The sequence below is a fragment of the Tachypleus tridentatus genome, chromosome 6 (assembly GCF_004210375.1).
Source record: "Tachypleus tridentatus isolate NWPU-2018 chromosome 6, ASM421037v1, whole genome shotgun sequence".
Taxonomy (NCBI): Eukaryota; Metazoa; Arthropoda; class Merostomata; order Xiphosura; family Limulidae; genus Tachypleus; species Tachypleus tridentatus.
Genome location: NC_134830.1, coordinates 84420346 through 84435961, shown reverse-complemented (window position 1 = coordinate 84435961; position 15616 = coordinate 84420346). Strand labels below are relative to the sequence as shown.

The 15616-nt window shown below is 29.0% G+C and overlaps 1 protein-coding gene across 1 annotated transcript in view; it reads left to right on the top strand.

The window, feature by feature from the left end:
• Positions 1-15616, top strand: part of LOC143252938 (phosphatidylcholine:ceramide cholinephosphotransferase 1-like) — a 56138-nt gene that overhangs the window by 26967 nt on the left and 13555 nt on the right. The window contains exons 3-5 of the mRNA XM_076505836.1: positions 3644-3761; positions 7398-7554; positions 15085-15260. Of these exons, the coding sequence (XP_076361951.1) occupies positions 3644-3761; positions 7398-7554; positions 15085-15260 (451 nt within the window). The remainder of the gene's footprint in view (positions 1-3643; positions 3762-7397; positions 7555-15084; positions 15261-15616) is intronic.

The window sequence follows — 15616 nt, the reverse complement described above, 5'->3', positions numbered from 1 at the left end:
AAGATGCTTATGCAGTGGAATAAGTAATAATACTCAGATGCACATCGATAGGGTCCACTTAATGTGGGGACAAAATTTCAGGTTTTTATCTTCTTGGCACTATAGCGGTCAGAGGTATGCCCCTTTTATTCCTATAGATGCATTATATTTATTTATTTATTTCCAGGTAGATCAATTAAAATTTTTCCCGGTTTAAAAAGCATCATCTGGCCATTCTTTAAATAGACTGTTAAAGTCAGCTTTAGCTGAGCTTTAACCAGAACTCCACCTTTAGCAAGAAGCTATTTGAACTTTTAATTTAGATATAAGATAGGACAGGAAGGGATAATAAATTATTAAAATAAATTATGTGTGAAATGTATAAACATGCAAAAAAAATGTTTTAAGATTATTTCAGGTATGTATAAGATGTGTATATTTTTCATTTGTCTTAATTGGAAACATTTCATTGTATTACAGTTAGACAGTATAGTATAAGATGATGATAATAGCTACAAATAGTAATATTGAAGAGAAAGTGAAAAAATTAACTTAAATTTAAAAAACTGTTGGTATTCACTTAGTCCTTTTCTAGGGGTTATGCAAATACACTTTGAAATGTACAAGTTGGGAAGGAAGTATTTCTTTTTTTTTTTAACTATTTTGCTTTATTGGTTATGCAAGACACTACTTGGGTACACTCCTGCAAACTTGGAATTAAATAAAAAAAATATTTAAATTTCAGCTTTGTTGTCATGTGATGTGTGAACAATTATAGACTGTTTGCTACTTGAATAATAGCTCATTTACAGTGTACATGTATGTGTAGACTAAATTCTACTTACATGGTGCTATTTACCCATTCTTGGCTAAAATTCCTTTGATTCAATTCAAAAATCAAAAGAAAAAAATATTCTCTCTTCCTGATAGTAACCACACAATCTTTTAACTTAAATATGTTATTTTGATTAAAATGTACAGAGTTGATGGACATGTTTATAACCTGTAGAAGGAACTCAATTTAAACTACAGTGATTATTTAAAAACTGGTGCATAAACTTTGTTTTTAAGTGCAACAAATATCCAAAACATTGTTTTCTGATATTTTGTTCTCCTTAGTACTTAGCATTGTTTCTTACTGAGATATATATTATTTGGATAAATGATTAAATTATATTTAGTTTTTACTTATACCTTAGTTAATTATGTATTACTTGTGTTTTAAAATTAATATTTGGAAAGTTTTTTTGGTTTTTTTTTGTTGTTTTCTTAACAACCCTGTCTCTGCCTCACTCTGAGAGGCTTATGCTACTAAGCAAAACTAAATACATTTTTTTTGGATGCTAAAGTATCTATTTATAATACTGTTATATCACCTACAAGCACTCAATAATCAGTGTTGAGATGAATTATTACAGAAAAGGAAAAAAAACAACTTCCAAATAAACTAAGTGAAAAGATAAAGATGTGGAGCTATGCACATAACTGATGAAGATATTTTAAGATTATTTGATGAAGAATTAGAATGGTATACATTTCTTAATTTTAAACATCTCATTGCACTATATATTGATGATAATAGGTACAGTTAGCGATATGGAAGAGAAAATAGGAAATAAAAACTTTAAAACCTTTTGATGTTCATTTGGGAGGTTCTAAAGGCTATAAATATGAAGTTTGAAAACTGTAAGATAGAGTATTTTTGTACTTAACATGAAAATTACTTTGCACTTTAACTCTTCAGTCTGAGAGCAAATAGTATAATAAATAACAAATTTTTAGAAGAAACAGTAGAAAAACTCCAAATTAAATGTTTCATTTTTCTGAAACTACACACCTTTTTAATAAAGTTTGTCAGGTTTCAAACAATTTCATTCACTGGTTTTATTTTTGTAATTAAATATTATGAAAGTTACATTATGTCTTTACAATTATGGACCTAAGCTAACCTTAAACAGTGGGAATGCCAGGTAGCAACATCAATTGATGATGGCTGCCATTTAAGGATTAAGGTTTGATTCTAGTTCTTACTCCTTAACATGCAACTCATTTAGGTTAATATGGTATATTTCATTACTCTATTATATGTACATGTAGGAGATAATGTTTAGACAGTTAATTCCTCCTTACCTTGTTTCACTTAGAATATTGTATTTGGTCATGGTTCATTGATTATTTCTATTTACACAGCAATTGGTATTTAGAAATAGTTGTTTATTGCAAACACAGACATGTATATGTTAATGTTTACTTCTAGTTCATTATTCTGTCACATATAACATGCAGAACATGTTATTTAGTCATAGTTGCTTACTTCTTATGTCACTTAGAAGGTAATGTTTCATCATAATTCATTACTCCCTAACATGTATACATGGTAACTGATGCTTCAATGTAGTATGTCTTTAGCATGCATAATTAGATGTTTGCATGTGTTGTTATGAAACCCATGCCATAAAATGTTGGTTTCCATGGGCTTCTTTTTAGCACTATTGAAAGGAGGCTCATATTTGTAATTTATGAACTGATTCCTCCACTTTTTCAACATAGAATTCTAGATAACATGTGTCTAGAAATGAGTTATCATATTAGGAATTCACATTTTGCTCACCTGAAAATGTATTTTCAATATAAACTCACCTCTGTGCTTATTCCCATCCTTTTTCCTACTTATCCTGATACACTTTTATTGATTGCCTCATCAAACAAATTAGGATTTTTGTACATGAATGTAAAGGGAGTATTTGTGCAGGAAGGCATGTAGCATTTGTTTTTAAGGATTTTGTTGTATGACACATCATTATGCAAAAGCATAAATTCATGTTTACATGTGAATTTTAGGTGGGAGTTCTGTAAGGCTGGTGGCATACAAATCTCTGAAGCAGAATAGCACAATTTGAAGAGAAAAATAGTTAATCTGTGAATGGAGACGAGTATCTATCAGAAATTCAATTCCAAGTTGGAAAAATGCGAACATTATTTATCCAGTTGCATCCAATTGGGTAGAGCTTTTTTTTGTTCATACTGTATAACTGTAAACCTTGCAGAACAATTGGATGTGAACTTTGTCTAAGCTAGAAAGTTAGCAGAAGTTTACAATATCTCCACATTCTATAAAGATGTTGTTAGCTGCAAGCTAAATACCTATATGAAACTTAAGAAATGTACTTGAATATATTCATATAAAGATGTTTTACTAGTTATTTTACTATCACACCAAATATTTTCCAAAATTTGTTGTGGAAGTTAATTGTATAATATTGGGGTAATGTTACTATATTCTAAACTCTAATTAATATATATAGTTACTCATTAAATTCATGATTTCAAGTGTCACAAGACGGTTGTTATTTTTCATTTATTTTAGTGTCTGCAGACTAATTATTGCCCATGAAACATTTCTTAAATAGTGAAATTAAGAAACTTGTTTGTATATGTGCTTTGAAATAATTTTTACAAGAGATTTAAATATGTACATGACTACATGCTACTATAGGTATATGCCATATAATAATAATAATAATAATTTTCTATTTATTCTGCTCTAGTTGACATACAATTTTATAACAGTATTTTGTATCTTTTGCTATTCATGTGGTATGGCAGGTAAATGGAACTCAGATGTAGAAATGTATTTGGGAATAATTTCCTCATTGTTTTTCAGGTTTATTGTTCTTCGAAGAGTATTTCTGATCATGGGATTGTTATATTTCTTCCGTAGTATAACTATGTTTGTCACTCAAGTTCCCGTAGCAAGCATGACATATTATTGTTCACCAAAGGTTAGTTTATTATTTGTATAACAAAACAGCTTCATTATTAAACATTATAACTTTATCAGAAATATTACATATAATTCAACAGACTGTTTGGATGACTGTGAAAAATGTTATGTATATTAATTAAGGAGAACCTGAAATTGAAGGAATAGAAATTAAGCAAGTATACATATAAATGTTACGCCATATGAAATTCACTTTTGAATTTTATAATATAAAAACAGTATTATTAACCAAATGTAAAAAATTCAGTTTTAAATTACAAACTTTACAGGTATGATAAATAGTTTAAAGTCCATTTTCCTTTAATCTGTTAGAGACTGTAAAGGAAGGCTTATCATAAATGTCAAGATCCTCTTTTGTAACAGCCAGATTGGTCTTGTTGCATTAAAATGTGAGCCCAAACACTCAAAAACAGTAAGTCATTTGACTGTAAGATTGCTTAATACATTTCATTAGTGACTTGAAGATTTAAAAACTCTTACAACATGTCATAATATAGAATACTCTGGTGAATGTACCTTAAGGAGCTTGAAAGAACAATATTTGAGCATTTAACCTGGATTCTTTCTGTATATGGAAGGTTAGTGCGAGTCAAATTTTTTAGCTACAAAGACACAAATTTAATCTTTCATTAACATGCAAATAATGAGATTGTAAAACAAGAAAAAATAAGTACAGATAGCACTTGTGTAATTTTGCATGAAAATCAAAAACGAACAATACTTTTGAAATAAAGGAATCAAAATTTAGATAATGTGATATTTAATGATGATTTCACTGGCAAACAATAATCATAAAATAGCTTACCTAAATTTTAAAGGTAACTTTAGTAAAATTTTGTGATACATGCAAAAAAGGATGCCTGTGAAAAAAGGAGTTAATGGATTGCTATATGTAACGAGAGTCCTCATCCTGAAAAGCTTTGTCAGAATTCTTAGTTTTATTGCCAGTAGCTAGGTGTTGAACAAGTATACCTTAAGTTCCACATACTTATTGTAAATTCAAAGATTACCTGTATGTTTAAGGCTATGATATTCTTTACTTATGTCTGTTTGGAAGTAATAAACTTGTAGTCCTCTGAGGTGGGTATCTCGTACTATTCATTTTAACAACTTTAACCCTTTTGCAACAAGTTCCTTTACACATTTACACACATTAAATATTTACTCTATAACTTTTGATATGGTATGTGCACCTTCACAAAAGTTGGTAGATCTTTAATAAAAACTACAAGTTCTTTGCACACAAAAAAATGAGATTTTTTAATGAAATATTTTTACTAAAGATTTATGAAAATATCAAGTCTGTTTGGTTACTAGTCTGAGTGTTAAGTGATTTCATGTTGTGATTAAAACCCTATTCTTTGTCCACAAAATTTCAAGTACCATATTTTATGTCTTGTAAGATGCAATATCATGGAAGACTTGCCTTAATTTTGGAAAGATAGTTCTAAGAAGAAACATTTTGACTCAGCAACTAATATCTTGATGTGGCCTTGACGTTTTCCAATGCACTGAGTAAATACAGTCAAATACGTCATTCTTTACAGTATATCAACAGTATTAGTTAAGTTGAATGTTTTATGCTATTGAAAATACTTGTAATTGGTAAGTAATGAGATTACAATCTGTATGAGAGGCCATTTTGAGTAGACCCTAAGCTCTAACCTCTTGCCTTAACCCATCACTTTCATCTTGAAAGATGTATAGTGATTTATCAAGGTATGTTTAAAGAAAAACAGTGCATCTTATAAGGTACAAAATACAGTATTTGTGTAATCTTTAACACCTCCTAAATACATTTTAGACATTTGTTTTCAGTAAGACTTTATATTTTCTGTACTCTATGTGGGATCTGTTAACTGACCAACCTCCTAACTATCATAAAAAAAAAAAAAAAAAAAAAAAATTGTTTTTTACATGCTAGAATGACTACATATTATTACAGAAAAATACAAATGTTTAGTCTATGTAGTTTAAGTCTCATAACATTTTATATTTATACATATATTTATTATTTTTTATTATATTGACCTTTTAGTTATGCCTAGCTAACATTACATAATGCTCATTGACACTGCACGTGCACTCATTACCATATCCAGTAACATAAAACTAACTTGATCTTGGCTGTGTTTAGCAAACTAGTATTTTTTTGTTATACAATAACATTTAAATTATTATACATTATATATGTATATAAATTATTACTATTTAGAAATTAGTTATGAATTATTTTTCTTAAAATATAAACATTAAATATAGAAGTAAAGTAAACAATTATCTCTTCTAGCTACAATCTTTAAACTCTGCTGCTGCTGGACATAGGTTGCTAAACCTTTTAGAATTTTGCACGTGGAAGATATGAAATAAAATATTTTTAGGTTTTATATATACAGTTGAATAACCAAAAGGTCGTGAATAACTATACTGATACCATAGAATTGTACTTAACTTTATTAAGCTTTATAACTGAGCTGTATTTAGGTCTAAAAAAGTATGAAACTTCAAGCAGACTAAAGACACAACCCACCTCTTTGAAATTTTGGTCAAAAGAATGTGGTAGCTTTCTCACAGATTAAAAGGGCTGAGAAATCAATTAGTAGGACATTCTGAGCTGTTGATTAGTTATTCACTTGTCATCTATTGTAGTAAGAGTATATAAAGGACCATTTATAAAAATGGAAAGAGGCAATTCAGTATATAAGTCATATCCCAGCAAAATAAATTGATATGAAGTTCTAATTTCATATTATGGATTGTCAGTATTGGAATTTCAGTTTCTAATTTTTACAGAACTATAGACTTAACATTTTGACATCACAAACATCTAATTTTAACCATTGCAGCATTCAACATACTACATGACTTGCTAAAATCTATATTTAGGTGAGTTCTTATAATAATACTTTTAAATTAAGAAATTAGCTTGTATATAATGTAAAATTTTGAATTATACAATTTGATTCCATACTTACTGACAAATTAATAAAATTGTATTTAAATAAAATTTTGAATACAAGTAAACAAACATGTGAACTTTGACCTGTGACCCTTTGCAAAAAGGTTAACAAATAGAAAACATTAATTATAAGATTTGCAATAGTTCTTTACAAAAGAGGAAAAGTTCTCTATCTATAAGAGTTCCAAGTGACATCATTTAAAGTAAAAGTGATTATTCTTCAGTGTGTCAACATTAATAACTCTGTTTTTATATAGCTATAAACTTTGGTAGAATTTAATCACACAGTGAAGGATAAGGATAATGCATAATTATACAATCTGTAAAAACACAGTACCAAATGAAATGCTGTTGATGTGACTGCTGTCTATATTTTTAAGCCACACAAGTGTTGAATATATATATTTTATGCATGTTATTTTGTTTTTCAGGATTATCATCAATGATATTGTGAATGTATTACAGTATGAAACTTAAATGCTTCTGAACTGTAGATACTGTTGTCAAAGTGACTTGTTTCTAAACTTTATCATTAAATCACTAATGCCCTCTCAATTTCCTTTGTCAAAGTGATTTTTGCAATAAATCTATAATTTGAATCATTGGTACAGTAAGTGAGAAAAAGTGTATTGCTATTTTCATGGTATTTATGTAATTTAGTTTTCTTCTTTGTAGGAAAATAACACAACTCCTATCTTGATTGTAAAGCGTGTTCTTCACTTACTGAGTGGGCTTGGACTATCCATTAATGGTCAACATACATTTTGTGGGGATTATATTTACAGTGGTCATACAGTAATTTTGACCATGACCTTCCTTGTAATGAATGAATGTAAGTTTTATCCATTACTTTTAAGTAATTACTTCACAATATGTATGCAAGGATACTGGTGAGAATAATGCTAAAATAAACTACTAAAGTGAATGCCAAACAGTGTAATATGAACTGTGTTTATTGTCAAGAAAGTAAGTAAATTATTACATCTTCTAGATTAATACATGTAACCATTTTTATTACTAATTATGTAAAAGAGGTGTGTCATTAAGAAATGTTTTTAGTCAATAATAACCCGGTCTTTTCATGCAAAATGTTATCTTAAAAAATAATTATTTGTTGTGTTTCAAATATTATACTTTATGATAATATAATAGGTTTAAAAAGTTGTTGTTTGCAAAGCTCTTAACGTTAACATTACACCTAACGTTTTTATAGTTCTTGTCATAAATTGCTGATATTACTGTCTGGGCTATAGTTGCACATTATGGTGTCTTAGAAGTGTATAAAATGTAAATTAACAGCAGAGAAGAGTTTTATTCTAAGATATGTGTAAAAACTAACAGGTGAGTTACAAGACCTTAATGAAAATTTTGTTTCTGGTTCTACTTAGCAATATTTAAATAATATTGACTTGCTTATGAATAAACTGAAATAGGAAGTATCATGGTTAGAAACAGCACATTATTGACTGATATTGCATGTTAATCACTAAAAATGAAGTTAATAAAAAAACGTTTAATTTCAGTTCAGTTACCTGCATAAATGACTGCTGGAAAAGATAAAAGTTTATTAAATCATCACCATGACAAAATTTGAGTATTATATTTAATTCTGAGCTTCAAAGTGTTATGTTATCCACATCATCTGACTAGTTCTATTTTAAGAAACTTAAAATCCAAGTTTTTAACATATATTTTTTTAATATAAATAATATGTTTGTAACTAAGGCTTATCTCTAGTTTATAAGAGCACACTGGTTGCCTTCATAAAAAAACATTTGAATTAGTTACCCTAACCATGTAACTACCTTAAAGCAATCAAAGGTTGGATAGACCCATTATATCTATAAGTTATAGTTAATTATAGAAACCTGTACAGAAATTTTCAAAAAGTGGGTGAAGAGGAATCTATGTTTATATATAATTATATAAAATATTATAACATTGTTTGTCACCTTCCTTTTCTTCAGTGGGATGTAGTTGGCCATCCTTTGTTTTAAATCTAATGACAATTAGAAATTTAATTTGTAACCCAACATAATGTATTGAAATCAAACTTTTACACTTGTGAAACATCAGATACAATAAAACTTACCTATGATATTATGTAAAAGGCAAATTCTTTGAAAGTACCAACTCTTTCTTGTTTCTGAAAATTAACAGCACCAGAGTACAGTCATTAGCTGATAGCTTATGCCATGATTGGTTTCATTCCAGCAAATGTGAAAGTGCCTCATCAGTATGAAACTTATAAGAGCACAGGGTATTTTACTATATGCAGTAGTAATGTGAATTCATTTTGTGGCTTTCAGGATATAAATATTGTATTACAAGAGCATAGGATTAAAATTTGGGCTGGACAAATGTTTCAATAGTAGATATATGTATGACTGAAAAGGATGCATGAAACTGGTACAATTAGTAATATAAATAATTGTGGAAGAATACTAAGACTCTTCAAAAGTTATATTAAGTAGCTCAGGATACATTCTTTATAAAATAAACAACATTGGAGTGCAGATCTTTCCAAAGACCATGATATAAATACAAAAGCTATGTTACCTCAAGAACAGTACATAAATAAGAATCAGTTACCATTTAGCAGATGTCTTTCATTCCTATTGTCAACTTGGCCATCTATTTAGTGAGGAAAATGATGTGGGAGGGAAATTTGCTGAGCCCAAAACAAAATAGCAGTACTGTTTAGTTGGCTTGATGTGATATTTCTTTGATTATGGATTTCTCAGTGATAGAAGAATCTATAAAAATATCCCAGTCTTACAGTATCTTCTGTATCTAATGTCAATGAAGCCTTTCAATCCATACCAACTGGGATACAACAGATATAGTATTTATTGATTTCCCATTCAAATCAGCATATTAATTGAATACAGTTTTTATAATGTGAACTGTATTTGTCAGTTGGTGAATTGATGTTTATCCCAAACCAAAATTGATATGTAAGGCTTATTTATAGACAACCCACCACTTGCAAAATGCCTCTTTGAAACTGAAGGAATCTGAACACCTTGAAAAAAACACAAAACTTTACTATACGGTTATTGAAAAGGATTAGTATAGAGAAAACCTTTTGCTCTTCTCTTAATGGTATACACTTTTTGCCTGTTTTTTTTTTAGTTGCATACGATAGACATTTTTCCAGACATTATTATCTTTGCTCTCTCCTGTGGTGGGAGCAAAGGTATTGGAATTGGTCCATATGTTTGTTTCTGTTTCTACATGTGTAACTCAAAAACTAATAGATGAATGTATACAAAACTTTTAGACAAGATAGGAAGTTTGTATGCTATAGTTCAACCCAAATTTGATCTAGATACAAATTCTGAATAACTTTAAAGCATTTTTTTTATGATAGGGGAGATAGGGTATTTTGGGTTATTATGTATTCAAAGTGATGTGGATTTGTCCAAGATTTTATGGGTATATTAATGTTGAGAATCTTTATCACACAAAAGAGAATGATTTTGTTCATTGATCATTCTGGATCTGAGAAGAGTTTTCTGAATTTTTGAAGGTGAAATGTAAAGTTATCCAATATAAACATAAGTACTCTCAAAAAGGAGCTGTGGTGTGAGGATATTCAGTTTCTGTAATTTCTCTTGTTTTTATGTGAGAAATTGTTTAGATGAAGGCAAAACTTGGATAGGTATAGACATGATTCAACGAAAATAATGAAAAGCAGAAATATGACAAAATTCTGATGGGATATATGATACTCTCTCACATAAATAGCTATTCTCATTTCAGTACTGCCCTCTATATGCAAGAATCTGGAATCTTCTACATGTGGAATGGACTGATTCCATTGCATCTCGTATACAAATCATCTTGTAACAATCCATGACCAATAAGTGTGTAAAATACTCTTGACACTTGACGTCCTCTATTCGTTTCTATCAAACTGTTACTTCTCATTTGGTAGTACTTGCATTCTAGCATTCAGTTTGTACTCTCTTCAAATGTTTTAATTTTTTTATTTTTCAGCATCTTGTATTAACTTTTCAACTAATTTACACTGTATTATACAGTAGTGATATTTGTAACTTGTTGAGTTATTCTGAAGTGGAATTATTTTATATTTCTACCCAGTTAAGGAACTTATTACTTCATTACAAAACCATTTTCTTTGTTTCTGCCAACCCAGTAATGATTGGTTATTCACCTTGCATTATGAACTCTACATTACCACTTCAGGTGTTATATGCTCTTTTTGCACATTTACACAGGCTTCATGTCATGGTACTCTGTAGAAAGATTTTCAGCTTTACTTCCTTGAGAGATTGATCATCTAAGAAGCTGATATTCACTGAGCCTCCTCACCTTTAGTTTGGAGGTCCACATGTTTTGACATACAGTCCACTGACTTTTGAAATATGAGCTGATTAAACTTGAAATCTTGGATCAAAATATGTTTATATCATAATATTTCAAAATGGCTAAGAAAGCCACTGAAGAGACATGGTTATCTATTGATTGTTTATTCACCTTACATAGAAGTATGTATACACAAGGAAGTGTTTCCAAAAATGGAAAAAGTTGGGCAGGGCACTGTGTATGTGTGTGTGTGTGTATAGAACATGAGGAAAAGTTCGGAAGTTCTTGTTTTATGTTTAAGCTTGTCAATATTGGTAATTTGAGTTCTTAATTCATATAAAACTATAGACATTGTATTCATTTAGCATACCATGTGACACACAAAATTTGATATTTAGGTGTGCATTTTTAATATTTGCTTTCAAAATAAAGAATTAACTTATATCTGATAATAAAATCTTAATTATAATCTATAATGTGATACCAAAACTTATTGACATAAATTCATAAAGTAACAGTTCAATAAAATTTTGAATGCAAGTCAACAAATGTGATGACATGGCCTTTGACTAGTGACTTGTCATGATTGGGTAAAGCTTAGTACATGTGTTATTTTCAGTTTACTTGAATAAAGTAAAGTTTGCTTAAATAAAAAGCTTGAGGATTATCACTAGTTACATGAATTATTTCGACACAGCTCATTCCCTAGGACCAACCTCTTAACTATTTTGTGCTCATTAGTTTTCATGCTATAACTTTCAAATTAGTAAGTGTATGTTTATGATATTTGGTAGATTGTCACTAAACTTTACAATGTCTTCATAAGCAAAATATATTTTTTGTTGTGTGTTAAGGTTTGTTAAGCAGTGCTTTTCTCATGCTTTTTTAAATTTTGCATGTTGGATAGGCAATGTACAATACAGTTTAAATTTTAAGATTAAAATATTAACATGCATCAGAAAATTTTCAAATTTCATTTGCAAAATCCTTATAATGTGCAAACAGTTTTCAAACATTTGTTAAGAAAAACTTTGTTATTTTTACTAATGAATATCTGTATGTGTTCTTTTGACCAACCTCATAACTATTATAAAAAATTAGGAAATAAATACAAACTATGCCTTTCTCATTCTAGAAGGACTACAAATTATAACAAAAGCCTGAATATTTAGACTCAGTAGCTTAAATCTCATAACATTGTACATTTTATATATATATATATATTCATAATTTTTATTATTGTTGACCTTTCATGCAGGCCTGGCTAACAATACAGAACTTACAATGAGGCAATGAATGTGCATGTTATCATATACAATAAATAAAGTTGATCTTTAATCTTTACAAAGTGACCTGACATGGCTGTGTTTTAGTAGACTAGTATTTTGTAAAATACAAATACAGTCACATTTCTGTTATTATACATTATTAGCATGTGTAAAAAAAAAGTTCTTAAACTTATGTTTTGTAAAACATAGAGTAGAAAATAAAGTAAAGCAAACAATTATCTGTTCTAGTTATGACCTTTGTATTCAGTTGCTGGTTGCTGTAGCTTGCTAAACTTTAAGAAATTTTGCACATGCAGGATTTGAAACAATTTTTTTTTTTGTAGGTTTTTGTATAAACAATTGAATAATCAGAAAATCATAAATTTACTATATCAAGAATGTAGAAATTATTAGTATTTATAAGATTTTGTAACTATTTTGTATTTGGGTTTAAATATGAAATTTCAAATGGGCTAAAGACTCAACTTACCAGTGTGGATGTTTGTCTCCAAAAGAAAGATAGGATGCTGTTATGTTTGATAATGGCTGAGAAAGCACTAGTGACATTCTGAGTTTTTGATTGGTTATTCACATGTCAGATATAGAAATAAGCATATATAATGAATCATTTCCAAAAATGAGAGTTTCTATAAAACTATAGACTTAGAATTTTGGCATCACAAACACCTAATTTTAACCAATGCTGCAATCAGCATACTACTTGACTCACTAAAATCTATGTTTAGGTGGGTTCTTTCAATATTTATTTTGAAGTTAAAGAATTAACTTGTATGTGATATTAAAGTCTGAATTATAAGCTACAAGTTGATTTCAAACTTATTGGCATAAATTCATAAAATAGTAGTTCAATAAATTATGTATATAAAAACAAACTGGAATGGGTAGAGAAAGCACTATGTAGAGGAATGAACAACATTTCAACCTTCTTCGGTTATCGTCAGGTTCACAAACATAGTAGTTCAATAAAATTTGAATGTGAATCAGCAAATATGACATGACCTTTGACCCATGATTTTTCTGAAAAGGGTTAAATATGTTGGTTTGAGCTAAACAAGTGTTTATAAATATATTTCAGGATGGCTAGTATTGGTATTAACACTTTTACTAATAAAGCAGTAAACAACGTTTCAACCTTTTTTAGGTTATCTTCAGGTTAACAAAGAGAAGATTTGCAACTAACTGTCAGAAGTCCAGCAAGCATCATAAAATTTTACATCACAGCTACTCAGCTCATTACCTGATCTTATCTAGGAAAAATATAATATTCTGGATATAGGATGTGTATCACATTTTACAGTTAAAATGGTAAATGCATTCTTCTCTTTTCCCTATTGCAAAAATGTAGTTGTTCCAAACATGGCTGTCCAATCTACATAGCTTCTATGGAGCAGTGTACATACACCTACATCAGCCAAACACCTCATCCTACTGGCCCTTTGCAATAGATTTAGTGGTCAATAAGCACTCTAATTCAAAAGTTGATTGCTGTTTTCAGTAAGAATGGAATATAGCTGCAAATCAACTTCTGGTGGTAAGTACTTCACAACCAGTGAGTGAAACTCCTAACCCAGAAGGTTTTATAAACTGGTTACACCATCACCTTGCTTTCTGAGACAAGTTAAAAATAATAAAGCAGCAAAAATCAATTGTTAGTGTCCTCATTTAAAAAGAGAAATTCTCATAATTTGCATAATATTCCTGTAACTTCCACATTTTAGAATTTAACCATTTATACAGAAAATGGTAGAAAATATCTTTTCATCTTTGGAAAAACAGCTAGTGAGGTCATTAAGGTTGTTATATGCAAATTCAAGTGCATGTTAACCATTCGATAAAGTAGTAAAACACAGTTGTGGCATACAATCTGATTAGTTTCACATTTTGCAATACGAAACCTGCATGTAAAATATGAAAATATTTAATTTACCTTGCAGTATAGAGAATATAGCTATGAAATGCTATTTGTATGCTCTGATTGTCTCAAATCTCCAAAATATTCATCTGTTTATTTAGGTCTAAGGGGTTAGTATAACTTCATCTGCTATTGTCTCTCTTTTATGGTGTGGTTTGAAGATTTGTACTATGTGATAAGTATGGTTTGCCATACTGGGAATGAGATACAATCAAAATTCTTTTTGCCTTCTGTAGTCAAATTAGTACTCTTATTTTACCCAAAGAGCCACAAATTTTAATAGTTTGAACAGAGAATCTGCTTGTGTGACACTTAAGTGTCACAAAAACAGTAGGAACCACTTTTGTGAAGAATAAAAATTTTGTATTTCAGTTTTTTTTGTGCTGATTTTATTTATTTTTGCTTCTAGAATATTTCATGTGAATCTCCCATATTGCATTAATAATACAGTTTTTTTTTTCTTGTATTGGTAGAAATTTAAATGAGAAAAAAAGTGTATATAAGAAACATTTTTTAATGTGGTCTTAAAATGGAACCTGACTTAAATTAGTGAAAGTGATAATGTTTATGCTTTGTCTTAAAATTAACTAAAATCTATTTTTTTTTAGGATCAAGTTTGATAATTTAAATGGAGCAGTTAAAAAACATAGGTTTTCATGTTGTACTAAATGTTGTATTTTGTCAGAATAATTGATCTCTTATTACCTGACATTTATTTTCTGTAAATTAGTGTTTTGATTTAATTAATTTAGTCATGTTTTAGTTCTTAATTGCTGGAAGTCAAGATAATCATTAATTTTGAACATCAATTAATTCTTTGTTTCTATAGACACTCCACGACGTTGCTGGATTCTTCATTGGGTTTTTTGGTGTGCTAGTGTTACTGGTATTTTTATGGTGTTATTGTCTCGAGGACATTACACAGTAGATGTGGTATTGGCGTATTTTGTAACATCAAGAGTCTTTTGGATTTACCATACTTTAGCAAATAATCACTTTCTAAAGGTAAATTTTTCTAATATGAATATATTTTATACAGAATTCTTAATAGTGTGCCATGTGTAAGAGTCTTTAGCTCTTGAGTTGTATATTCAAGTTAAATGGAAAAAATAGCAAGTTATTACAAAATATTTTTAATATTACATTAAAGATATAAAAGGAATTAGAATTGTTTTGGTAGTTCTTTGAGAAAAAGTCATCTATTAAATTGTTGAAAAATTTTAATATTAATTAATTAATTAACCATTATTCCTAATAGTTCTAGTTAACAATTTTACCAAATTTTCACAGTTCCACCTTTGAAAAATAAGAATAAATCGAAATTTAGAAAATGTTATTACCTCTTGTAATGCTAAAGTTTC